A 27,951-nucleotide genomic window follows, 5' to 3' on the forward strand; every position below is an offset into this window, starting at 1 on the left:
ATCAAACATCTCCTTTACATTTCTACCGTGTTTCTAAGAATTTTTACTCTTTTATTCTAAATGTAAGCCAAATTAAAAGAAATCATATCTGTTTTTACGTTGTATCTACTGCCTAAGCAAGGTAGCTATGCACTAAAATATAGACTCTTGGAAGTATAAATTTCACAAGAAGTCAGTAATCTCAGTACCACTGATGAAACAAAAAATACTTTTTAAAAAGTTGAAGGTATCTAAAGTATTTTGACTGAAATAATCTTAGGCATAAGGGACAAAGTTTTTGAGAACAATTTCCCATGAGAAAGTATGAAATACATTTGACTGTAATTAAAATTACTTTTAAGGAGGACTAAAAATAAACTTATAATTTACTGTTCTGTTTCATCAGGAAGACAAGCATTTTTCTCATATGCATGAAATCTCTACTTACAAATAGAATATTCATTCATTCAACAAACATTTCTGTGTGCTCACTGTATGCAAAATACTCGCAGCTGCTAAGGACATCAGTGGAAGATAGCTGTAAACAGCAGCTACTTCCATCCTGTAACACAGATACGTACCCAGGAGCTGCCACATACTGTAATGGTGTAGCATCTTTCATGACATCCCTTTACCAACATCCCACCCCTAACAAACAGAATGCACTAAAAACGCACTTGTGGTATGAATGAATAGTCAGGAGAAACGTTCAAAATGTTCTCACCTCATCAGCTAAAGAACTATGGCTTAAAGATTACTCAAATTCCCAGCTACCTCTAGACCATGTGATCAAAAATAAATATAAAATCTCAGTTTCCTCATCATCTGCATTACTAAATAATCCTCAAAGAATGCTATACTGACCATAAAGACTGAGAAAAAGAAGAAAATATCCTAAATAGAAGAGTTTAGAAGCACAAATTTTCCTTAAAAGTTAGGAGCATAAGGCTTTTGCAGTCAATCCCACGTGAGAACGAACGAGTGTGTCTTCTTGGGTAACTACCTCTCTAAGCCTTGGTTTCCTAATCAGTAAGATGGAGAAAGCAAACCAGTGCCACTGTACTGCGTACAGATTAAACCAAAAAAGCGTATAGAATGTTTAGCCTGTTGTTCGACACAAAAAGAAATTAATAATACTAGCTGAGGAAAAAAAAGTTATAGATCAACTTCTCCTCTAGACAATACATGGTTACAACAAACCAAACTGGACCCTTTTAGACAAAATATCTCACTTTTCTATCTATACTATAAAGTGGTCCATAAATAGCAAACACACTAAATTAGCACAAGTGGTTTTTTTTTCTTTCTTTTAATGCTGCATTCCAGTCTTATCCTACCGTAATTTTCAGAAGCAGTTTTTTTCCTGACACTTGGGAGACAAATGCGTGCACAGCCTAGTATAGGGCAGTGGAGTGCAGAGCTTACCAGCACAGGTTCTGGAACCAAATGGCTTGTGTAAAAATCAAACTCTGCCTCTTACTAACTGTGCTTCCTGAGCACCACTGTGTTACCTCAGCTTCCTTATCCATAAATTGGGTTGAGAATATACCCACCTTAGTAGGTTATAAAATGCTTATAATAAGTACTCAAGTGTCACCTATTTTATTATAATCATTTTATCACAGTTTGAAATGGAATTTCAAGTTCTCTAGACAGATGATTGAGCTACTGAATAGATTTAGAGACTTTAAGTCTCATGCTACTTCTAACTGACCAGATAACTAAATAAGCTAATCACTTCTATACATCTGTTCCAAAGAAAGTAAAATTTGTTGCAAAATCACCTATCGGGGACTTAAAGATGATGTCTACATATGAAGGTAAAGCACTTCACTCAAGAAATCAGATTCAAATAAACCCTGGGTGATGGACCTAGAACATCTGCACATTCTTTGTACCTAAGAAGAGAAAGAGACCATTCACATAAATCAACAAGTTTCTGGTTAACAGGAAAGGAGTCGAGAAAAAACAGCTTTGAAGCACCATCCACACAGTGACAAAGCAACAATAAAAAACCAGGGACAGGGCTTCCAGAGCACATGAGGGCTCGCTGCACACAGGGCGGCACGTGGGTCAAACCGGTGAACAGGAGTCAGTTAAAGAGCAGAGCAGGCTGGTCAGTGCTAGTCCCGGGCAAAGCTGCCGACCACAGAGTGAAAGTGTGAGCACCCAGAGCCAGAGCAGCAGGGTCCCACTGTGGGATCACTGCACGCAAAGGGTAAATCTTTCGGCAAAGACCTCTGCCTGAAGACCAGCCGCTCTCTTTTTCAGCTCCTCCCCTTGAGCCTCTTTCGAATTTAGCTCCTCCTTCAGTTGCTCTACCTGTTACGACATTGTTATTCTTTTTCACTCATGTGTCAACTTAGGTCTTCTTATTATCTGCTTTTGAGCCAGAGCAGTAACTGGAAATAACAATAACTCATATAACACAATCAAATCTGTTCCCCTAATTTCCTCTTCAAAGGACCCTAGATGGGCTCACTATTTTCACAGGGTAATGGACTGAAATGTGCTAATCAGCAAATGGGAAGCAGAGATGATATTTTATTTTGTTCTCAAGTTAGAATGATAAATCAAAACTAACAGAAAGTTGGATATGTGAATTTTTAAGTTCTAAAAGTTACATGAAATTGGCCGTAGTCATTGATAACAGATTCTTAAAATAACAGAGGAATATTCTACTGACTTATATGCAGGTATGGGTATCACAGAAAGAAGCCAGAAACTGTATCATTAAAGGAACAGTGTTCACTTCTGAGAAATTAGGGAACTAACACAATTGGGATATGGGGGGCAGGGGGAGGGGGAGGAACACTTATTTTCTAGCTAATATTTTATAATTGAAATTATGATCTTTAAAACACCACAGACCTGATAAACTGATAACTGTAATAAACTAAGTCCTCTAATTTGCCTAAAATAGTTCATAGGATCAAAATAAATGCCTTTGGCTCTAAAGAAGGAATACTGTGACTGAGGTTATAATACAGACTGATATGTCTCAGCGATGCCTATCCTACTGTACATACACCCCAAGTGCACGTGGGAAACAATAAACCTGATACACATGGGTCTTCTCCAAGGGAGAGCGCAAAGGGCTTTCCTTTAGGGAACTGTGTTTGAAGGGAAAACACGATTTTATTTAAGCCATTTCAGGAAAAAAAAGGGGAGGTGGATTCAGTCTCTTAGGCTGAATTTGACTTCTAAATTTGTTCACAAGACATAGAAAACGCGATGTTTCATATAGTGAGAAAAACTCATCTGGATGTAATCCTACTAATCGCCTCAGAAGTACTGGTAGACATGAAATGTTAAACTGTGATAATACACACTTAGCCTCATACAAGTAATTTTCTTTGAAGTGAAATTTGAAATAACGATACAACATCAGTAATTCTGACTTTAATTCTGGGAAAGTTCTATCTGAAAGAATTACGGTACAAGTATTCTTCCCTGAAGCCTGATAAAACAGCGTGAGGTCCATCATCACTAAGGAAGTAGGAACATGCATCAATTTTTCAAACCCCATTTAAAAATCACGGTATCACACACCATGACCTTGTTTTTCATAAATTTAGAATGGCTCCGATAGACCTCCATTTGCCTCATTTCTTCCTCTCGTTCTTCAGTACTCAAAGCCCCGTTCGATTTCAGCATCTGAATCTCCTCTTCCAAGTCTCAGAGCCCACGCTCCATAGAGGAAATTTTTGAATCCTGAGGACAAAGGAAGATTTAGACATTAAAGTATTCGCAAAAAGTCAAGAGAGGTTGCACAAGTCTGTCTTTACAGATGTGAAATTTAATAAAGATAAACAAATATGTAGAAATATTGCAACTGGTGCCTTGCTTCTAAAATATATCCTTCATGGCCATATGGTGGAGAGGAGGAGGACTGAGATCTATAGTATGATTTTTCCTCTATCCTTTCCTCTGCACCCTTTTGATTAAAATTGAGAGTATTAACTAAAGAAGTAGAAGCAATGGAAAACTAGTTAAAGTTTCTAAGTACTTTATGGTCAACAAACTTCTAGTGAAAACATCTGTAATATTAACAGTAAAACCTTTTCTAGCTATAATATTTTATCGTTTTACTTGACCCCCCTAAAAGGCTTATTTCTGCCCCCAAAGGAGTGGGGAAAAGAGTAAGAAGGTTTCAAAGATTTACACAATAATGCGTATAACCCTTATCTACAATAATAAAGATCTGATAACGTCCCACTGCAGAAAAACAAAGGGATGAATAATTACGTTAACAGTTACACTTTATCACACAGTGGTCCCGCCTTTTCCACAGTTTTACTTTCCGTGGTTCTGCTTTCTGTGGTTTCAGTTACCTGAGGTCAACTGCGGTCAGAAAATATCAAATGGAAAATTCCAGAAAAAAACAATTCAGAAGTTTTAAACTGTGCACCGCTGTTCCAATCAACACGATGAACTCTCACACCATCCCATTCTGTCCCACCGGAACGTGAATCATCCCTTTGTCCAGTGTACCCGCGCCCGTTAGGCACTCACGGCAGTCGTCTCGGTTATCAGATGGACAGTCCTGGCATCACAGTGCTTGTGTTCAAGTGACCATTTTTACGTGACAGTATTTTATTTAATACCGTCCCCAAAGCACAAGAGTAGTATGCTGGCAATTCAGATTTGACAAAGAGAAGCCGTAAGGTGCTTCTTTTAAGTGAAGAGGTGGAAGTTCTCACTAAGAGAAAAAATCATATGCTGAGGTTGCTAAGATCTACAGTCAGAACGAATCTTCCAGCAGTGAAATTGGGATGAAGGAAAAAGAAATTCGTGCCAGTTTTGCTGTTGCACCTCAAACTGCAAAAGTTATGGCTACAGTGCATGACAAGTGCTTAGTTTAGATGAAGAAGGCATTAGATTTGTGCAGTAAGATACTGAGAGAGAGAGAGAGAGAGAGAATGAGACCTATTCACATAACTTCCATTACAGCATACTGTTATAACTGTTCTATTTTACTATTAATTACTGTTGCTAATCCCTTACACATTGTGCCTAATTTATAAAATTAATCATAGGTATGTATAGGAAAAAACATAGTATATATAGGCTTTGGTACCATCTGTGGTTTCAGGCATCCACTGAGGGTCGTGGAACCTATCCCCTGCAGATAAGAGGAGGCTACTTACTGCATTAGTAATCTTACTTATTCGCTATACTTCACCATGCATTGCAAATATCTCATAATGATTTCTAAAAAGAAACGTCACTGTCCTTGTAAATCAGCATCACCACGAATATCACCTCCTAGTACAACATCCGTCTATACTCATTTTCTTGGTTTTGTCTGTCACAGTATCTAGTTTATCCCCAGATTACTTTAGATGTCATCAATTACAGAAAAACTCCTACAAAGAATAGATACTTTTACATCTATAGTTGCATATGCTTATTCACCTAAGAAGTAAAGACCTTAAAGAGCATAAATTCAGTATAGCTTTATTTTATTTGGAATTTTAGAGAAACCATTCCTTTAGGAAGAAATTTTGAGACTGACTTCCTCTTTTCACTTTACCTCAAGCCTGTCTTGACTGACTTTCCTTGTTATCTGAGAGTATGCTGATAAGAGTTAAAGGATTTATCATGAGACACTTACAGCTAGCTATTTTTAGGTTCGGGGGAGAGGCGAGGGCTGTACTCCTCTGACTTGCATTGCATTACCTTTAAAAATAACACAACGAAAATTTTCTTTTACAAATCTATTCAAATGAAACTTACATTTGGTTCAAAATTAAACATATTAAATTAACACAATCAGAGACACTCTAAACCTAAACCAGGATTTTGATTTACTTGGTTTAAAACTATCCCGGCCCATGAAGAATAAACAAATAAACGGCTTCAAATGCACTATCTGAAAATCCCAACACAGACAGAGAGGCAGCTCTTGACCAAATCAGACACTCACTATCAAATCATGCACCATAAAATCTGCACCTAAAAAGGGACCATAACTGCAGCTCTGAAAGCCATGAGGCAGAAAAAGAACCTGCCAGGCTACTTTCTGGGATGAGGCCAGAAAATTAACGTCAGAAATGTTGGACTAGTTGTAGCACCGACCAGTACTCAGGCTGGGTTTATTTGAGGACAGCCCTTTTCAAGGAGGCTTCTTACTCCTAGAATGTATAATAACTAAATAAATAAATTCTTTATCATCTTACTACTCTATACTTCCCCAGCCCTGGGTCTCCCATCATTAATCAACCAACCCCACTGAGTCCACTGAAATCCTCTTTTCCTTGTTAAATTTCCCAAATGCTCAACTTTTTTTCAAAAGTTGTCTCCCTGCTCTAAGTAAACCCAGGCTTTCCCAAAGGATATAATTTCCCCCAACGCTCTCCATTGAAGTTCACTAATCCACCAGCATCACAGAGTGGCAGGGAGAAGTGTGGGCATCCTCCAGGTTCCTCCATGCTGCTCCCATTTAAAGCTCACACTCCTCTTCACTCTCCCTCTGCACGGCTGCCATCTAGGGGCTTCCCCGTCACTCCCGCCCGCTGAAGAAGTCTTCAGCACCCGGCTGACAATAGATCTCTCCTTCAAATGCCACTCTTGCCATAATCCTAGGATTTCAATGTCCGAATTCCTTGACATCCGTAATGCCAACGCCTTCATCCTCCGGTCCATTTTAGCTATCCAGTTTACAAGACCACATCACCCAGGCCTCTCCTCTAGGCCTGACACACCGTCACTCACATTAACTGCTGCTCTTGTATCTCACAGAGTCCTCCACCTCCCTAACTTCTACATTTTCTCCCAACCTGTCCATCCATTCTGAATTCTCTTCCCTCCTATCCAGGCTACATTCCTGGACTCATCATCCCAACTACTCCTTCACCTCCACCCTCAATTCACTTGCATCCCAGTAATTCTGCCATATCTACCCAGCAAAACTCTAACCCTACAGCAGTCCAGTAATTCCTCCCTGCTCCTCCACTGCTAAAGGGAAAAGAAGAAGTTAGAGAAGGGAGAAGGAAGCAGAGGGAAGAAAGTGGGAGAAAGGAGGAGGGAGAGGAGGAGGAGAGAGAAAAGAATATTACGTCACCTTGAAGACAGCTGGGCTCTTTTATTGTCCACCATCACCTCCTTTCCCATTTCCCCCAAAGACCAGTCTAGGTCTTCATGATCCTCTCAAGCTCATGCCACACTCTCAGCATCTCAGCTATTGCATCTGCAATTTCAACATAACATCCACCTGACCCCACTGGGCCACCAGAATCTCAGTCTCTTGCTTCTTAGCAGAATGGCTGGAGGTTAACACAACTTAAAATAGATCTACTGCCAGTTAAAACCAGTACACTTCCCTGTGCCATCAAAAGGCAAGCAAAATAATTCTGTGAACACAGGTACACTCGTGTGTTTTTAGGTTCCAACAGGGATCAGGAAATAACATGTACCAATAAACTTGTGGGAAATGTGAATATGTAATTACACCTTTCTAGAGGCTGTTTACAAGATTATGTTCAAGACTATGAATTGTCTAACTATAAAGAACCCAGAATCCACTAATTTGGTATTTGTTTGGTAAACCCTTTCCCCAGTGAGAATAAAGATGTATACAACAATAAAAACAAAGTTTTAAGAGGAAATCTTCTAAATTAAGAGAACCATTCTGATAACTGTACTTGAGAAGCATCTATTTACATAAAACTATTTATATACCAAAAACTAAAGACTCTTGCCACATCAACAAATATTAAATGAAGGCACATGATGCAAAACACCGTGTCAAATTTTTTAGGGGATACAAAGAAGTTAAAAAAAGAGACAGAGAGGGCAGGAGGGGGAGAGGGAGGGGTCCCTATCTGTAAGAGTCTTCTAGCTCTTGCAAGAAGGAATATGTTGTTAATAAAAATAATAATAGCATAGCAGCTAACACTGACTGAATGTTTACTATGTGCCAGGTCCTGTTTTAAAGTGTTTTACTTGTTTTAACTAATTTAAACCACAAAAGAACCCATGGGATAGGTACTATTGTTATCACCATTTATTAATAAAGAAATTAAGGTATGGAGAGGTTAGGTTACTTGTTCTATGTCATACAACTGGTTAAATAAAGCCAGGTTTTGAATCCAGGCAATTTAACACAGAAGGCAAGCGCTTAGTCACCAATCACCATAACGTTCAGCCTAAAGATTTCCAACTACTCAGTAACTTAAAGCAGAAGTTTTCAAAGTATAGTCCGTGAAAGCCTGGGGGTGCCTCCTAGCCCTTTTGAGAAGTCAAAACTATTTTCATAATAATACTATGACTTTATGTGCCTTTTCCACTGTGTTAACACGTGCACTAAAGGTATAAAGGACAGGCAAAAGCGCTCGTGCCTCTGGACAACAGCGCCAAACCGTGCTAGCCGTCAGTGTAGTCTTCAGTGTCAGCACTCTCAGACAAAAAAGAAAACTAAGAAAGAACATTTTTAAAACACTGGCTCACTTAGGAATGTCCCTGGTAACTTTTCATATGCTCAGCCCTTGAGTATGTATCTCTGTACCATGCTGTGTGACGACACAGGAAGGGGCCAGGCCCGGCTGCTGCACCTGGGTGTGACGCTGCTCCCAGGACAGCACTGGGTGCTCTGTGAGCTGCAAGCCCAATCAGGTACTTTTTTCACGGAACCCTATTCTTAACTCGAGAGAAGAACTGACACACAAACTTGGTATTTGGCGGACATTTTCTTAAAAACAAATGAAATGAGTCATTTTAAGAGAATAAGGGGCCCTGATATCAAAAGGTTTGAGAACAGCTGACTCCAAGAAATGCTGGACAAGAGGAAACGAAACTGAAGTTCTTTTAATGTGTCATTTTCATTAAGTCTTACTATTTCTTCTCAGTCTACAAAATGAGTGAACTATTATTACATACCACTTTCTTAAACTCACACATTAAAATGTGAAATGACACATAAGATTCCTTAGGAAGTTCTCACTTACCTTCATTTCGATAACAGTTTGCAGAGCTTTAGTTTTGGCAGAATCGGGGGCATTCTCAAATCTCCGATGCATCTCCTATACAAGAGAAGCAAAAAAGAGAGTAAGTGCCCTCCTTTTCACTCTCATTTTTTCAAGAGGGGAGTGGAGAGGCGAGGGAGTAGTAGTTACATGCAAAGATGACTACCCCGGCCTTGTAAGACTCTGATCCACTTTCTGTCTTCCTGACCTTTCCCTGTGGACCAGGGAGCACACAGACTGCATTCAGGCTAAGGGGTACAGGAGGGTCCCCGTCTCTGCACACCTGGTTATACACGGTAAGTCACACAGACCCCAGCCGCCACAAGAGGTGAAGCTCTGGCACATCCCCACGTTGTGTGTCACTCTTCCACAGGACTCCAAGACATATTATCAGAACTCCAAACAATCCAAAAAGGGGATTAGAAAGAGTCCCTTTTTAAAAGGAGAAATCAGGACTTCCCTGGTGGCGCAGTGGTGAGGAATCCGCCTGCCGATGCAGGGGACATGGGTTCGAGCCCTGGTCCGGGAAGACCCCACATGCCGCAGAGCAACTAAGCCCGTGCACCACAACTAGTGAGCCTGCGCTCTAGAGCCCATGAGCCACAACTACTGAAGCCTGCGCGCCTAGAGCCCGTGCTCCGCAACAAGAAAGGCCACCGCAATGAGAAGCCCGCGCACTGCAACGAAGACCCAACACAGCCAAAAAGAAATAAATTCATTTAAAAAAAAAGAAAAAGGAGGAATCAAAGTAGCCACAGTCCGCACTGCACAAAACAACTGAAAGCATTTGTGTGGACAACCTCCTTTGCACAGCATCCTCCCCCAGAGCAACAACCACCGGGCTACCTACGATGGAAATCTCTCTCCAGAGGGGCTACAATCAGATAAAAAAAGAAGGTAAGACTGCTGAACAAGTTTCCCAAACAGTCTACAGGTAGCAAATGGCAGAAAAACATAGCTATTTTTTTCAATCCAAATGTCAGTGCGTTCAGGATCAGAAAGGAAGGAAGGAGATGGCAGAATATCACAGTTCGGGTCTTCAAGGATCACCCTGAAGTTACCAGACCTCCTCAGGCTATTTTCTTGTCAGATTCTGGGAATGTCTCTGAGTCAGCCAGTACTTCCAGAGTACCCTGGTACAGCCCCTAGCGATGGCAGAGAATACAGATGGATATTTTCCATCTGAACAGTGCTGGTGAAATTCTAGCCCTGCCCTCTGCTCTGCCCATTTGACATGTATATAGATGTTTACTAGGTCACTCAAACTTATTTCATCCAAAACAAAACTCGTGATTTTCTCCTCTTTAACCTAGCCCCTCCTCTGAAGACTGATGAGTCTTGCCCATCTCCTTAAATGGCATTACCCTCCCGGTGGTTCAAGCCAAACAGCACAGTGTCTCCCTTCATTCCTCCCACATCTTCACTTCCTACCACCTTCTAGAGCAGGTCCTAATTGTTCCAGCTTCAAAAGACTTCTTGAATTTATCATTTCACTCCAGTTCCAGTCTAGTTTAAGCCTAGATTACTACAACAGCCTCGAGTTAAGTTTCCTTTCATTTCCTCTGTCCATTTTAAAGAAAGCAATGGTGTACTCTAGATAAAGCATCAACAAATCACGGCAATAGTCTGTTTTCAATCCTTCAACGAGTTTCCTATTTACTTCTCACCCTCTACAAGGTCAACACAATCTGATCATAACAGATAGAAGACTAGCCCTCCTGTCATAAACTATGTTAAAATTAGACAAAAATGCATAAAGCAACTGTTTTCAGACGCTGGAAAACAAGCAGCACAGGAGTATGATCCTTGAGAGAAGAGAAACTAACAAGGTTATGGTCCGGACTTGCTATCCAATACGTGATGCAGGGAGAGGAAGACCAAACAGAAAACAGCAGTCCCGCAGAGCTCAGAAGACAGATCAGTGGGTAAGAGTCCCAAAGACAGGAGAAATGTGCAGAGCAGAATGACACAGAGGAAGAAGCTAGCCAGAAAAGCAGCAGTGTCTGATCTGACAGGGGTCCCCTGGAGTCTTTGACCAAATACTAAGCCTGCATGTACAGGGAAAGACTCCACAGTGTCAAAGAACAACTACCAGAGAGCTATGAGTTGAGCAACTACCTGAACGCACATGGGGCTGGGAAGAATTCAAGCTCCAAAGAGCCAGAGTGGAGAGAACATCAGAGGCACTGAGCAGAGACACCAGAAAGGCCATGTCTTAGGAGTAGAGACAGTCTAGCCCTAGAGGGAAGGCTACCTAGACTAGAGCCAACAGAGTGTAAAAGCAAGTCTCGTTAAGGATCGAGTTAATCCACAATTAACCCCTGCAAGATAAAACACTTCATTAAGACAGTAAAATGCAGAACACATTAATCCAGGACAAAATCTGAACACATTAGTTCAGGCCATAATCACCTCTCACCTGCATTAAAACAACAAACTCATCAGTTACCCCCCAGCCTCCAGTCTGTCCACACTGAATCTACTCCCTACACTGTAAACAGGTGATAAATTGGGCACACAGATATTAGGGAAATTTCCAAATGCTTTCCAGTGAAACTATTACAATTTCATTTTAAACTCTAGCAAGCATATCAGCGATATATAAGGAAAGAAATCCATTTGAATAAAAAAAAATCCTCCTCTGCTAAGGAACTAGGGTGCACTTTAAACCATTCGCAGGCATAAAGCTTTCCTGTTAAGAGCTTGTAAAACCTATCAGTCCTAACAGATCTCCATTCAAAGGCCTGCGCATTAAAGCTCATTATGAACACCTCCTGCAGTCAGTGGGCTGACCAACTCCCCTTTCCCAGAGAGCACATCGAGCCTCTGACTCCTGCACCGTTAATAAAGGGAGAGGACTCTGCGAATAAAAAAGAATGTACCATTCAGACAAATGTAAGAAGTCGAATGTGCTAGTGCTTGCTTTATTTTGCTCTTTTTAGCCTGAAAATTTTCACTCTACACAAATTAAAGAAAGCCCAGAGATTCATACAGGTAGAATTATCTGGATCTTGTTATACTGTCAACTGTGGTACACGGTAGAAAATGTGTTCGGTTCCTCCCACTGATTTAATAAAGAATAATGACTAGAGAAAGAAAACAAACAAGTTAGGAACAAAATTTCTCCGTTGTTAGTAGTTTCTTTCTTTTTAAAAGTAAGTCAACATTTACTTACACAACTGAGAGAAAGGAGCATTTGTGACTGAAAAGTAGTACTTATGTCTGAAATTTCTTTCTTTCAAGTTTCAGGTTTTAGCCTCCAGCACCCTTGGTTCAAGGCTAGACGTCCCTTCAGCAGATTTCAATCCTCTACACAAGTTCTGGGCTTACTGTACTCCACACCGGAGAAGTGAAGAAGGAACCCTCACTGCTCCTCCTGTACCTCAACTCCGCCGTTGTCAGACAGCACTGCACTTTGACCCTTTACCATCTCAAGTAACAGCATGCTTCTGAGAAAACATATCTTCCTGTCAAAATGGAAATGAGGTACAAATGACACAACAAAAAAAAAAAGATGAGGAAGGATAACCTGAATCAGTAAGTTATGCGATGCAACTGTTCACACTTTCCAAAATCACTAGGAAAGGGAAAACTAACTAGGGACCTTTTTTCTTTTTGAATTCTTCCTACTCTTTGTCCAAGGTTTCTATTTTTTTTCTATATATGTTTATTTCTCTTTTCTTCCCCCTAACCTCCTCTGCTCTTACCTGACAACTGCCAAAGATACAGATGGGCATTCCTCAGACATGTTAGAGCCAAAATTCCTAGCCTAGAACCTAGTTAAAGAATAGGGCTTTTTTTTTTTTTTCAAACATCTTTATTGGAGTATAATTGCTTTACAATGGTGTGTTAGTTTCTGCTTTATAACAAAGTGAATCAGCTATACATATACATATATCCCCATATCTGACACCTTTTTTTTTTAACATCTTTATTGGAGTATAATTGCTTTACAATGGTGTTAGTTTCTGCTTTATAACAAAGTGAATCAGATATACATATACATATGTTCCTATATCTCTTCCCTCTTGCATCTCCCTCCCTCCCACCCTCCCTATCCCACCTCTCTAGGTGGTCACAAAGCACCAAGCTGATCTCCCTGTGCTATGCGGCTGCTTCCCACTAGCTATCTATTTTACGTTTGGTAGTGTATATATGTCCATGCCACTCTCTCACTTTGTCACAGCTTACCCTTCCCCCTCCCCATATCCTCAAGTCCATTCTTTAGTAGGTCTGTGTCTTTATTCCAGTCTTGCCACTAGGTTCTTCATGACCTTTTTTTTTTTCTTCTTAGATTCCATATATATGTGTTAGCATACTGTATTTGTTTTTCTCTTTATGACTTACTTCACTCTGTATGACAGACTCTAGGTCCATCCACCTCACTACAGATAACTCAATTTCACTTCTTTTTATGGCTGAGTTAATATTCCACTGTATATATGTGCCACATCTTCTTTAGACATTCATCTGTTGATGGACACTTAGGTTACTTCCATGTCCTGGCTATTGTAAATAGAGCTGCAATGAACATTTTGGTACATGACTCTTTTTGAATTATGGTTTCCTCAGGGTATATGCCCAGTAGTGGGATTGCTGGGTTGTATGGTAGTTCTATTTTTAGTTTTTTAAGGAACCTCCATACTGTGCTCCATAGTGGCTGTATCAATTTACACTCCCACCAACAGTGCAAGAGGGTTCCCTTTTCTCCACACCCTCTCCAGCATTTATCGTTTGTAGATTTTTTGATGATGGCCATTCTGACTGGTGTGAGATGATATCTCATTGTAGTTTTGATTTGCATTTCTCTAATGATTAATGATGTTGAGCATTCTTTCATGTGTTTGTTGGCAATCTGTATATCTTCTTTGAGAAATGTCTATTTAGGTCTTCTGCCCATTTTTGGATTGGGTTGTTTGTTTTTTTGATATTGAGCTGCATGAGCTGCTTGTAAATTCTGGAGTTTAATCCTTTGTCAGTTGCTTCATTTGCAAATATTTTCTCCCATTCTGAGGGTTGTCTTCTCATCTTGTTTATGGTTTCCTTTGCTGTGCAAAAGCTTTGAAGTTTCATTAGGTCCCATTTGTTTATTTGTGTTTTTATTTCCATTTCTCTAGGAGGTGGGTCAAAAAGGATCTTGCTGTGATTTATGTCATAGAGCGTTCTGCCTCTGTTTTCCTCTAAGAGTTTGATAGTGTCTGGCCTTACACTTAAGTCTTTAATCCATTTTTTTATTTTTGTGTATGGTGTTAGGCAGTGTTCTAATTTCATTCTTTTACATGTACCTGTCCAGTTTTCCCAGCACCACTTATTGAAGAAGCTGTCTTTTCTCCACTGTATATTCTTGCCTCCTTTATCAAAGATAAGGTGACCATATGTGCGTGGGTTTATCTCTGGGCTTTCTATCCTGTTCCATTGATCTAAATCTCTGTTTCTGTGCCAGTACCATGCTGTCTTGATTACTGTAGCTTTGTAGTATTGTCTGAAGTCAGGGAGCCTGATTCCTCCAGCTCCATTTTTCATTCTCAAGATTGCTTTGGCTATTCGGGGTCTTTTGTGTTTCCATACAAATTGTGAAATTTTTTGTTCTAGTTCTGTGAAAAATGCCAGTGGTAGTTTGACAGGGATTGCATTGAATCCGTAGATTAAGAGTAGGGCTTTTAAACCTCAAACACTGCTGCAAATCTTAACATGAGAGCAGTTGCACTAAACAAGGTTTGTTGACTAAAATATTATAGAGACCAAAATTAACATACGTGTAAATGTTTTAAAACAAATTAGTATTTTAATTTCTGTTTTTTGTGTTTTTTTTGGCCATGTCGTGCATCATGCGGATCTTAGTTCCCCGACCAGGAATCGAACCCGTGGCCCCTGCAGTGGAAGCACGGAATCCTAAAGACTGGACCGCCAGGGAATTCCCAACAAATTATTTTATTCATCACAATAGGATCTACATTTCAAAAAAACAGGAGCACGTATAGAACTGAAATATTTATTCAGCCTATAGACAATGCTTGGTATGCATATGGACAGCCGATCCAAAAATTCCATAGCCAATTCAGGTATGTTCTGCCAACAGACTGAGAACCAAACTTTGGTGTATCACAGAATCACCTGTAAAGCCTGTTAAAACTCCATACGCCTGGCCCCAGGCACTAACCACGTCTTGACTGTAGTTCAGTATGTGTCCAACAGATGTCTTCACGCTTCTATCCATCAAAGGAAAGGCACTCCAGTAAACAATACAAAATCTAACAATAAGTCACGTAACAATGTAATTTCAGTACAAACAGAAAATACAATGCTTAATTTAATTTTTGTTTTTCTTCTTTGGCTTTTATTTGGGGGAATTATTTACCTGCTATCTACAGAATCATGTTCATAAACAAAATGGAAAACTAATCACAAATGTTCCTGGATATGAGTGCCATTTTAATGTTACTGTATTTCATCAAATCTAAGATGCCACTGATTGTAAGGTAAACCACTGTTTAATGTGCTGGAAAGAAAAGAAGGAAATGCCTCCAAATAAACCATGACCCAAGCTTCTATCATTCAGAATTTTTATTTTATATTGATTGCAAGACCCTTTTTTACTTATTTAACCATAAAGTTTAATCATATATCATTTTGAACTGTTTTATAACTTTCTCCATACCAATAACTGTTTCAATGCTGGTTCACAGCATAATATCACTGAAGACATACTGAACAACAGCTAAAGTTAACATGAGAAATAGCAACAATACTCACAACATTGACTAAAATGAGCAGCTGTTAACTGTTTGTGAGTACACAGGCAAACAAATCAAGCAGGACTGTGGCCTTGCTGACAGAGATTTTAAGATGCCATCAAGGATAAGACTTATTAACTCAATTTCATACTGTTGAGATGGGAAAAACTATGAGTCCTGGAACTGATGAAAACCCGCTTTTTTAAAAGATGGACAATAATCCAATAATAATAAAATCTATGGATATCCCAGTGTTGCCAGCTCTCAATTCTTTCTGCCTTTCTTGACACACTAGTGATATAATGCACAATAGCCATTTCAAGTCACCACTCACCCAACCTAGAGTTGTTCTTTATCAGACTTCCTTGTTCACTCGTAATTTTCCCTCCCCCATTTATTCTCAACACAGCCAGAGTAGATTTTAAAAGCTAAACTAGATCACTCCCTCGATTAAACATTGGTGCAGTTTTCTCTTGCACTTTGAATAAAATTGTTGCATTACCTGCAGGGATCCTGAAGGCAAGTGCTTTGTCTCCTAGAGGGCATGGATTTTTGTTTTGTTCACTGCTACTACATTTCCTTGTGCTCTGCACATGGGTTAGTGTCCAATAAATATCTGATGAATGCAATGAATGACTCTGGCCCTGGCTACCTCTTCAACCTCTCATCTCATGCCTGTTTTCCCCTTAGACAATATGCTTTTGTCCTCTAGTCTCCTTGCTGTCTCCTGAAAACTTCTCATCCGGCCTTTGAAACTGTTAACCTTCTTCATGAAATGATTTTACCCAAATGCTCAGCAAGACTCTTTCAACTTTCTTCAGATCTCCCTTAAAGGGCACCTCCTCAAAGATGCTTACTTACCCTGTTTATCCCCTCTCCCAACATAATTAGACTCAACTAATTTATTTCCTCTCATAATTATGTTTATTGTCTCTCACCAGATTTTTAAGTTCTAGGAGGGCACAGACCATGTGTTCTGACATGAAAAATGTATACCCAGCGTGTATCCCAGGGTCACATACATTCTAGAAGCTCAATGGATGTTTGTTGAGTAATGAGCAAAGAAAGGCTGTGCCGAGTGCCTCTAGCACCTTGTCACTCTGGAAACAAAACAGTCAAGCCACATGTTACAAAGCTTTACTCCAAATTACCATTTTAGCTTCTGTTACCTGTATTTTCTAACATACACAAATTTAATGGTTTAAGCCTCTTGCTATGGCAATAAAAGATTCTTTCCTGTCTCAAGATTGTATTAAAACCTTTTTCTTACATTCTCTTCTAGTGTTGTTATTTTTTAACAAGTAGCTCTTTATTTCATCTAGAACTTAATTTGATGTAACTATGTACTGTTTTCCAAATAGATGGCGATTATTCCCAAACATGTATCATATGCTTAAAACTATATTATTTCTGGTTCTATTCTGTCTCATCAATCTAGCTATCTATTACTGTGCCAGTATCACAGATTTTAATATCACTGGGTTTAAAACACATATATCTTGAGCTGCTTAAACAAGTGTTCCCGCACCGTTCTCCTTGCAAAGAAACTGCAACATCATTTGGGCACGTGTCAAGAATATTCCTATTGGGATTACACTAAATTCACAGAGTTGGGGGAAAGCAGCATCTTTATATTAATGTTCCCATCTACATTGTAATGAAAATTTAGCCCTATCCTTTCCATTACCGTTACTGATATTATTTATTCCATTTTCCTTATCTAACAGCACTGCCTAACACTTCCAGAATAATGTAAATACTGATGAACAGTATCTTTGCCTCTCCCTAACTTTAATGGATGCGTCTTAGTATACGTCAGAGTAAGCACAATTCTGGCTACTAGTTTAAAATATGTTTATAATACATATTTACTGAGTTGTTTTATTTAAATCATGCTATAAAGGTATCATTCCATTCTTATTTTTAGTTCATTTGGTTTAGTTTTCAAAGTGTCTAACATTTTATCTAACGTCTTTGAGATAGCTATCAAACACTACGAGGTTATCTTTTCCTTTCACCTATTACAAATTATAACTGTGAATGACATATTGAGCCATTCTGGATTCCTAGAAGAAACTCCTTTTGGTCAGAATATTATCCTTTTATCATAATGCTGATTTTATCTGCCAATATCTTATTTACAACTTCTATACCTAAACTCATAAGCAAAACTGGTTTGGGGTTTTAGTTTGTTTTCTAACCTTCGTTAGGTTTTAGTATCCAGTGGTCACACTGGAGAAAAAAGAATTGGAAAAGCTATCCTTCTTTCTGTAAGCTCCAGGCTTAAACTTCTTTCCCTACATTTCAACTTATTCAACCAACATTTCTTGAGTACCCACTGTGCATTTGTTAAGACACTGACAAGATAAAATTTCATATATATATATACACACATCCTTGGTGCAAAAAATTAAGTGAACAATGAAGAAACACACATGGAAGTATACTATAATATTACTGGCTCATCTACGTATATGTATAGAGCTGCACAAGGAAGACTTCACAGAAGAACTGCAATTTGAGCTAAGTCTTGAAGGCAAGTAGGAGAAAAAGAAAGGAGAACCAGCATTCTAAACATGTGTTCATGAAGCAATCACTTCTACTTGCTCTTAAATAATTTTAATCCATAGGACTGTGTTTCCTGTAAGATGACGCTACATTACTAATGGCAACTGGAATTGTGTATTGATACAACTAACAAGGCCTACATTTCTTTCCACTTTATGTTCAGAAGTGGGACTTAATATTTGTAGAGCTTGTTACTTCAAAATTAGTCTTAAATTCATGTTTTTTCCTACTACTTGTTCAAATTCACCATATTGCTGGTTGTTCTCTGCCAGAATAACACTGTGGCTTTCCATAATCCTTAACTATTCACTATTTATTAACTCCAAAACTCAAAAATAAATGGGCACAGGTTGAAATATTCAGAACAGAAGGAGTAAAAACGTAACATTCAAAGTTCATCACGATGCTGGTAGGGTTTTCATGCTGCATGCTATCTGAGATGATTACACCTTCTCTTACAATGTTCTATGGCCAGGCTCCAGGTTACCTCATTAAAATATAAACTCTTGAAAGTAAAATGAAAGAAACTCAGGATGGTGCCTACAACACAGTAGTTGATAGAAAATTTTCTAAAACAATACAGTCCAGTAATTTGAAGATTGTAATGCACATAGCTGCAGATTAACCGTAAAAATACAGTATATGCTTCTGGGAGGATAAACTGGTCCAATCACTCTGGGAGACAAGACTGATATTCAGAGTTTTGAAAACGTACACACCCTGAGCAAATTCATTTCCGGAAATTTATGCTAAAGAAAAAAATTAATGTACAGGGATATATGGTTAGGGATATTCAGTGCAGCACAGTTTTATAATAATGAAAAATTAATAGTAGTCTAAATTTTCAACAGTAAGAAATATAAACAAATGCAACAGAACATTATAAATTCAACTGAAATTACAAAACTCTACATGTACTGACAAAGAAGGATGTTCAAGACAAATTATTAAGAAAAGCGGGTAACATTACCCGCATCATGCATTATGCATCGCTGCACTACCTAACACAGTAGCCACTACCTACACAGAGATACTTAAATTTAAATTTGATTAATTAAATTTAATTTTAGTTATATTTAAATAAAATTTAAATTTCAGTTCCTCAGTCACACTAACCACATTTCAACTGCTCAACTGTCACACGCAGCCAGTGGCTACCATATTGCAGAGAGCAGATACAGACCGTCGCCATCATCAGGGGAAGTCGCTGTTTTGCTGCTTTTAACCGCCTTCCTCACCCTTCATTTAAAAAGGGATTATTCAGACTGGCACTAAAATAGTTCTGAGATTTTTTTTCCCCCTATCCAAATGTGAAAATTATCTGAAGACTCTGACCTCATATAGAGAAGTAGAGCTGTCATTTTTTTTTAATTCAGTGTAAGATGAATTATTCACTTAAGCTTTCTTAAAATGAAGCATTACATAGAAAAGTGAAAAATTATCAGTAGACACAGTGGTCAGCTAAAGTCTGAGTTTCCTCTCTAAAAATAAGTGACAGCATACCTCTGTGTCATTCCCTCTAGCTGTGCCTCCAGGGCAGTATATAATTTTTATCACGGATCTTTTACAGCAAGGCAACAGTTCCCATGGAAACCACAGGGCAAACATCCATTACTGCTGCCTAGGACTTTATAAGCACACCGAAACTGAGGGAATCGCTTACTTTCAATTATTAATATTTTAAAATTGAGCAGTAGTTAGCTACTTTAATTCTGGTTTTGTTGTGTGTGTCTCTATGAACAAATCAATAGATGAGGAACATATCAAGAAAATTCTGTGCCCCTCTAGCAACAAAATGAGTCTACAGAAATCAGGAGGGGGAAAAAAAACCCCAGAAAGGTATTAAACCAGTATACATGCCAGCCAATGTCATCTCATACAAGACAGCAAATCAGAACAGAAATCAGTGCAGAACTTAGGTAAGAAAGAAGAAATTCCCTTGCACTAGCTCAGGAGAGCATATAAATTTATCTAGGTCAAAATGCTGACTAATCAGGAAAAAAAGACAGTCATAACAACTGAGAAAGTGGCCACTCACCTCTCTCAACAGAGCGTTCTCTTTTTCCTTCTGCTCCAAAAGGCTTTCGAGGTGGTGGACATGCATCTCTGCCTCTGCCAGTCTCCTTGTTCTCTCATGGTCCTCCTCAGTAGCCTTAGCAGAAAGCCCCTTGCTCTGCAACATCTCCAGAAGCTTCTTGATGGATTCGTCCCGAGCGTTCAGGGTTTGCTTCTGAGTCTCAATCCGCAGCTCCATCTCCTCCAGAGTCTTTCGAAGGAGGAACAGCTCCTTGGCCTGCCGCTCATGCTCAGTGTGCAGCCTCTGAAAGTTCTCCTCCGTCAGCTCTGCCACGCAAGGCTCACCAGTCCTACTGTTACTATCCTGTTGAAACAGCTGGTTCAGGTCCCTCTGGATCCGCAATTCATCCTGGAGAGCCTGGACTGTCATTTGCATGTGCTGGTATAAAGACAAAAAAGAAAACCCAAATGAGCTTTCCTCCTCAAGTAGCAGAAACAAAGCAGACTACGGGCAATGAGAAAGCAGCTACCACAGCTCTCAGAACCCTGCATTTAGCAAATGAGGATTCACATTATTCTGTTTTACACTGTCTTTAAAACTGATTGAGATAATCTGTAAAATGTCAGTAATTTAATTTGTGTTTATTACCAACAGGAAACAAGGTCAGTCTGGCAGCTCCTCACTTTGCTTGACTAAATAAAGACACTGTTCAAGATTAACAGAAGGTATTACACGGAATTGAAGGTGAGGAGTGGGGAAAGGCAGGGGAAACCTATAGGAATACGGACACATCATACAAAAAATTTCACCAAAAAACACAAAGGATGGCAAAATACAAAATGACTTTTAAGTGCTTTACAATTAAGTTAGCACATTAAATAATAAACATATGAGTGCATGCCAGAATGTGCTTAGCACTCCTTATGTGTTAATTCATTTAATCCTCACTATAACACATGTACTATTATTTGAATTTTATTGATGATGACACTGGGCATACAGAGACTTAAATAACTCACCCCAAGATCACACAGTAAGTAACAGAGCTGGCATTCGAATTAAAGCAATTCTTGCAGCCCACTGAAGCTAGTACCCAAAGGTAATTAGATAACTTGAAGCTTTAAAAACAAAAAACAAAACACAAAAAACTGAGGCTGTGTGTGCTATTTATACAGAAGAAGATAACAATATAAGTGAGTAATTTGAGTAATTAAATGAAAATGTTAGTGCAGATAAGCTAGTAAAATGTTCCAGAGGGTATATCTTTAGCCTGTATCCCTAACGAAGGTATATGAACCTTTAATCTGAATGGATAAATTCTAGAACATTATACAAAGAACCTAAAAGGAAGTTACATCAAGAATCATGTTTTTAGAAATGAAGAAGCAACAACAGAAAATCACCCTTTGTATTCAAGGTATTCAAGGTCTGGCAGTGTGCCGCAGTGGAAGGAAACTAACCCACAATCAGAAGACAGGAGTTTTAGTTCCAGCTTTCACACTAAAGAGCAACCTAATTTGGAACACATTGCCATCTTTCTGGGTTTCAGATTCCTCATATTTAAAGTGAGGCTATAAATGCCTGCACCATCTTTTCACAGAGCTAATAATATCATTGAAATCTTTGTGGCATATATGTTAAAACAGACATTGTTTAAAATTTTTGGCAAACTGCAAAACAGCAGTAAATATCTCAAGGAAACGATCTGGCAAGTGTACAAAGACGCTCACTGTTGTTTACACCAGCGACAAAATTAGAAACAACCTAAATGGATATTAATAGGTGATGAGTTAAGTAAATGAGAAATGTACACCGAGTTTAATACTATGCATCAATTTTTTTAAATGTAGATTTATAGTTACTGATAAAAACTACAGTTACAACATATTAAGAGTAAAAAAGCAGATATATAATAGCAAGTATAGGATGACTGCGATTCTAATTTTTAAAAAGTATAAACATGCAGAGAAAAGTCTAAAAGGATGCAAACAATTACCAGTATCTGGGTATGGGTAGATTTTACATTTTTCTTCATACTTTTTTGTACTATCTAAATCCCCTACAGTAAGCAAGTAATCAATTAAAAGGGACATTTTTACCTTTAAAAATAAGAGAAAAGACTTCAGAGATGCCTGCTTGGCTGTGTTCAATTTGCTACCACTTTGGTTAAAAGGGAGGGAACAATAAATATTTACTATTTACTATAAATAAAAAATATCATAAGAAATAAAAATACTTCTGTAATGTTACACAAGTAATAATTAATGGTTATTTGGGGGAACAGAGGAAGGCAAGAAGGGAGGAAGGGAGGAACGAACTGGAATCACTGGGGGACAACACGTAAGAAAACTTTATTCTATTCCCCATAAAAATTTTTTTAACTGAAGTGTAACTGACATTGAAAATTTTTTAATAATAGCTTTATTGAGACATAATTCACACATGCCATAAAGTTTACCACTTTAAAGTGTGTAAGTCAGCAGTTTTCAGCATATTAAAAGTTATACATTGATCACTACTATCTAATTCTAGAACACTGCCATCACCCCTTAAGAGAAATCCCATATACATCTGCAGTCACTTCCCAGCCACTTCCCATCTTTCTCTCCTCCTAACCCTCCCTCCTCTTGAATTTGAACTAAATGTATGTACTACCCACCCAAAAATTAAATTAAAAAAAATGCCTAATGATATTTTTCAGCCTCAAAAAGGAAGGAAATGCTGACACACGCTGCAACATGGATGGACACTATGCCAAATGAAATAAGCCCGTCACAAAAGACAAATATTACACGAGTCCACTTACATGAGGTCCCTAGAGCAGTCTACCTCACAGAGACAGGAAGCACAAGAGTGGTTGCTAGGGGCTGGGGAGACAGGAGACGGGAGACAGGGAGTGACTGTTTGATGGGTGCAGAGATTCAGTCTTACAGGATGAAGAGTTGTGGAGATGGATGGTGGTGATGGCTGCACAACAGTATGAATGTACCTTATGAACTGTACACCTGAAAATTGGTTAAGATGGTAAATTTAACATGGTGAATGTAAGCTGTATTTTACAACGATTTTAAACACTGGGGAAAAAATATGCCTGCCACAGAATTCCAACGTGTTGATATTAAATAATTTACTTATAACTATTGATAAATATTTAGTTTGGTTCTCATTTTCCACTATTATAACAGGCACCTTCACATGTATATCTCTGCACATTTATCCAAATTTTTCCTGGAGATAAATTCTGAAAGGTGGAATTCCTGGATCAGAGGGTATGCAGTTATGATTTTAATACACACAACAAATGATCTCTAAAAGGGTCTGTACAGATTTAAACTTCCACCAAATGATGTCTGAGCACTTTCCTATACCTTTGACAACTGGGTATTTTCTTTCTTCTCTTTCTTTTTTGGGCTTTCCTTTGATTACAAGTAAGACTGAATATCTATTCACATATCTACAGGCGCTTTGTATTCCTTCCTTTGTGACTCATCTGTTCTTGTTCTTTGCTCATTTTGTTTTGGGGACATTTAACCTTTCTCCTAATCCACTTTAAGATCTTTTTATATTTGGAAAACAACCTTTTGCCTGCTGTACATGTTACAAATATATTTCCAAATCTGTCATTTTTCTTTTAACATAGTTTATGGCAACTTAAATACAGAATTTTTTTAGTGCAAAGATAAGAACCTCTTCTTTTATAGTTTCTGGTTTTGGTATTATGCTTAGCAAGTAGTGAACTTTCAATTATGGCAGTCTTCAAACTCTCCAAAAGCACTGGCTTTTTCTTATGAAAAATAAATTTACAATAAAATTATCAGGTATTTGAATTCATGAATATGATTCTTTAAATAAATTTAACTACCCGCATCATGCTGTAAAGATTCTCAACAGTTGTTGGAGTTCAAAATCCTTCATAAAAAGATGTGTCAAAACGCTAATTCTCTGAAGCCTATAATCAACCTCCAGTTTCATTCTTTACCTTTGGAAGTCATATAATCCAAATAAATTCTGAGCAAGCTTATCCCACAGGGAAATATCAGAAGTTAAATTCAACAATGAAACTGATTTCTAGGTACAACTGTCCCTCCTTTCCTGGACACTCATCACCAAATTCATTCAAATCAGGAGAAACAGATGTTGACGACAGCTAACAGTCTCGCATACACTTTAGCACTTGTGATTATACTAGAATGGCAAGCACTGTTTTGGTGAAGAAAGAAAATACAACGACTAATGTGCCCTGCTTCTTCAGCTCTGCTTGCACCCATTTTACTAGAATACAGAATTAAAATGATGCTCTGATTGGTAGCCAAGAAGGCTACACAGCAATTTTCTCCATTGAAATGGGAATCAGCACCCCTTCTTTAGGCTACATTCAAGCTAGATTCACTTTACTAAAATTCCTGCCAACTCCCCTGGGAGAAGAAAGCAGCAGCAGGCAATAAGCCAGGCTGCTCTTTCTCTAGCACATTCATACTGAAGATAAAGGGAGCATATCTGCACATATCACAGACATTTACCATGACCGACCAAAAACACATGCTGAATTTAGCAGGACAATCTCAGTTGTCAGATATTAGGAAAATTTCTATTTGGGAATTCTGCTCATGACACTCTCCAAAATGATCTCACACTTCTCACATGCCAAATTGTACACCAACACTCACTAGTCTACTTCTGCTCACTCTAACACTCAGCTTGAGCTGGAAGACTGGAAGAATAACTGCTTAAAATTTAGTCCAAGGATTGTGCTAAAATTACACCAGGCTGTTATCTCAATGAAATGGTAGGATGTTGTGAACAATAGAATGAAAATTCTTAAATCTCTGATAGGGTTTATGATCATTTTTTAGAAAAATACATCTCAAAAACAACAAAACATCACAACAATGCTTCATATATTTTAGACAAATATCAGAAGCTCTTCTGAGGCAAAACTTCCATTAGTTTCTCTGAACAAGAGAACGCTTTGATCCAGTTTATCCTGATTTCTAAAATGACAGAACCAAGGAGTCTAGAGCTATTTTTAGTTACAGAAAAAGAATATTATGGATACATGAAAATGGTCATCATCACAAACAGTATACTGTATCCCAGAGAGTTCAATGCACTATTTGTCAAGATAACCATTAGAAAAAATACCAGTACTGCATCTTATTATGTTAAATTAAGAACGATTTTTTTTCTGAAACATGTAAATACATACATTGAGGAAACTTTATCAATGCAAGATGCAAAAGAGTTTATAATAATTCTTACTAACATCACCCAAGTCGATCCTCAGGCTTTGTGATGTTCTGATCTGTGCTGTACCGTATGTGTCCCTAAGAAGAGCACTTACCAGCCCAATCTGCAATTTATTTCTTTGTATCTGTCTTCAAGAAAAACTTTCTAGAACTTGGGACTTTCATCTTTTTACTCTAGGGCACGGCACAGTGTTTGGTATAGTAAGTGCTCAATAAATTTTTGATGAAAGATTGACAAAAACAAATTTTCACGCATTATTTTGAAAGTAAATGGCTACTGGATAGTAGATGCAAATCAAGTCCCTGGAAAATTTTATCTTTCCCCTATAACAGAGAGAATTACTCTTATTCTGTAACAATTAGTTCCTTACCAGCTAACACACAAAAAATTCTATCTCAAATACAAACTGGCCAAAATACTAAATGCAATCCTAATTTTTAAAAAATGTTAATTATACACTCTGGATTTATTTGTGTTTGATCTGAAGTGAAGAGAAGCATTTTCAAATAATTAACTGTCAACAAGAATCTTTTATACTTTTAATACTATACAACATACACCAAAAGTGTAGGATAGAGTTCTTATCCAAAAACAGAGCTTACAAAGTGGTAAAACTTAATAGCTATATATACACACTCACAAACCAGCACTATACCTTATTATAACTTTTAAATTAAGAATATTCAAGAACGAGAAATGGGACACATAAAAGCACTTATTATATATGCAACATACTCAAATGAAGTTCAGATTCTATAAGATCACTATGATTTGGATTCATGAATCTTTAATATGAAAAGAAAGTATTCTAATTTCTATCATTTTAGAAGAAACTCAAAGTTTTTTAATGAGTCTGAATCTCCAAGACTGAGACAAAGGAAGAGCCCCTAAGGTAGTTCATTTCGTCTGATCATTAGTCTAGTATTCTTTCCGTTGATTCTTTCAGTTGCTGACAAGGATTTATTTTCTGTGCAGCAAAGCACACTGTAAACTCTCAAATATTAAACCAAAACCAAGTTCTCAGACTGATCTAAATAAACACCAGCAAGAGACATACTACAGTGCAAGAAACAACCACACCAGAATTCAAATGGATAGATTAAATTGTTTAAATGAATGCTACTTTGAGCTTATTCTCCTCTAAAACAGATGTCAGAGTCAAGAAAATGAACAAGCAATTATTCCAGATTCCTAGCAGCTACTCTCTGCTACTGAATCCAGGAGAGAAAAAAGAACATCTGCCTTTATGCCAGCATAACCCAGAGGAGAAATTAAAGAATAAACAAAAATACTATCAAAATGGGGAAGTCCCGAGGTCATAATACATTCTATTATTGTGTGCTCATCAAGACAACAACTCAAGTGACAATAAACTGATTTTAGTACAAGTTCTAGAAATTCCAAATAGCTTTCAGTTACCCAAACTCCCATACCATTTACTTACCCCTTAGCCTCTACTTAAAGAGTATAGGTATATGTATAACTGATTCACTTTGTTATAAAGCAGAAACTAACACACCATTGTAAAGCAATTACACTCCAATAAAGATGTTAAATAAATAAATAAATAAATAAATAAAATATAAATATAAATAAATAAAGAATATCCTCTACCCGTTCCCTCACTTTCACTCCCAGCTAAATCCTACCTGTCCTTTCATCCTTAGATCAGGCATTACCTCCTCTAGAAAGCCTGTCTGACTCTCAAACTGAACAAAAGGCAGAACTAGAGAGGAAGGAATGGGTGGAGGAAGAAAAGTACAGAAAGAAGAAAAGATAATATCCCAAACCAGATATTACAGTAGTAAAAATATCATCCTAAGCAATGTCAGGATTGAAGACGTCATTCCATTAAAAAATAACATCAAAATAAAAATTTTTTTTAACCTTAAAAGTAAAATCAACCAGCAGAGGGATCCTATAGTAACCATTTCCATAGTGTTTAACTTGAGAATGCTCAGTACTAACAAAGCAAAGGCAGAATTAAATACAAGGGACCATAAAGGTACTGTTCAGTCTAGCAGCATTTTAAGTATCAACCTCACTTCTTTCTTCATGCTCTACAGCCCAAAAGTTTCAAGCACCTGCAACAGACGTCAATGAGGTTAACAAAATTCCCAGATTTAGTCCCTGAAATACTAGTATATAAATCAAGAAGAAGGGTGAAGAAAGAAGGGTAAAGAAAGAGGAGTTAAGCGATACCAATCAGCTGTGAACATGTTAAGAGCTAACCCTGGCAATGTTACAACTGGGAGTGGATTCAGCTGAATAAACACACACCGGAGGCAGCAGCTTGACTGTGAGGCGGGGAGGGGGGGTGGTCCCTGCTGACATTCAGCTGCAGGACATGGCATAAAGCTAACGGGCTAATGTCTGTGTCCCACAGAGCTATGTCAACACTGAAGTCACTGTGTGCCCAAAGCTTTCCAGAAGCTACAGA

The 27,951-nt window shown here is 38.1% G+C and overlaps 1 protein-coding gene across 1 annotated transcript in view; it reads right to left on the reverse strand.

Moving 5' to 3' along the window:
* The window catches only part of LOC132362732 (ELKS/Rab6-interacting/CAST family member 1-like), a 136,886-nt gene that overhangs the window by 30,309 nt on the left and 78,626 nt on the right, over positions 1 to 27,951 (reverse strand). Inside the window, 3 exon segments of the mRNA XM_059917708.1 lie at positions 3,532 to 3,693; positions 8,928 to 9,002; positions 20,286 to 20,702. Coding sequence (XP_059773691.1) covers positions 3,532 to 3,693; positions 8,928 to 9,002; positions 20,286 to 20,702 — 654 coding nt within the window.

Source organism: Balaenoptera ricei, chromosome 3, assembly GCF_028023285.1.
Source record: "Balaenoptera ricei isolate mBalRic1 chromosome 3, mBalRic1.hap2, whole genome shotgun sequence".
NCBI lineage: Eukaryota > Metazoa > Chordata > Mammalia > Artiodactyla > Balaenopteridae > Balaenoptera > Balaenoptera ricei.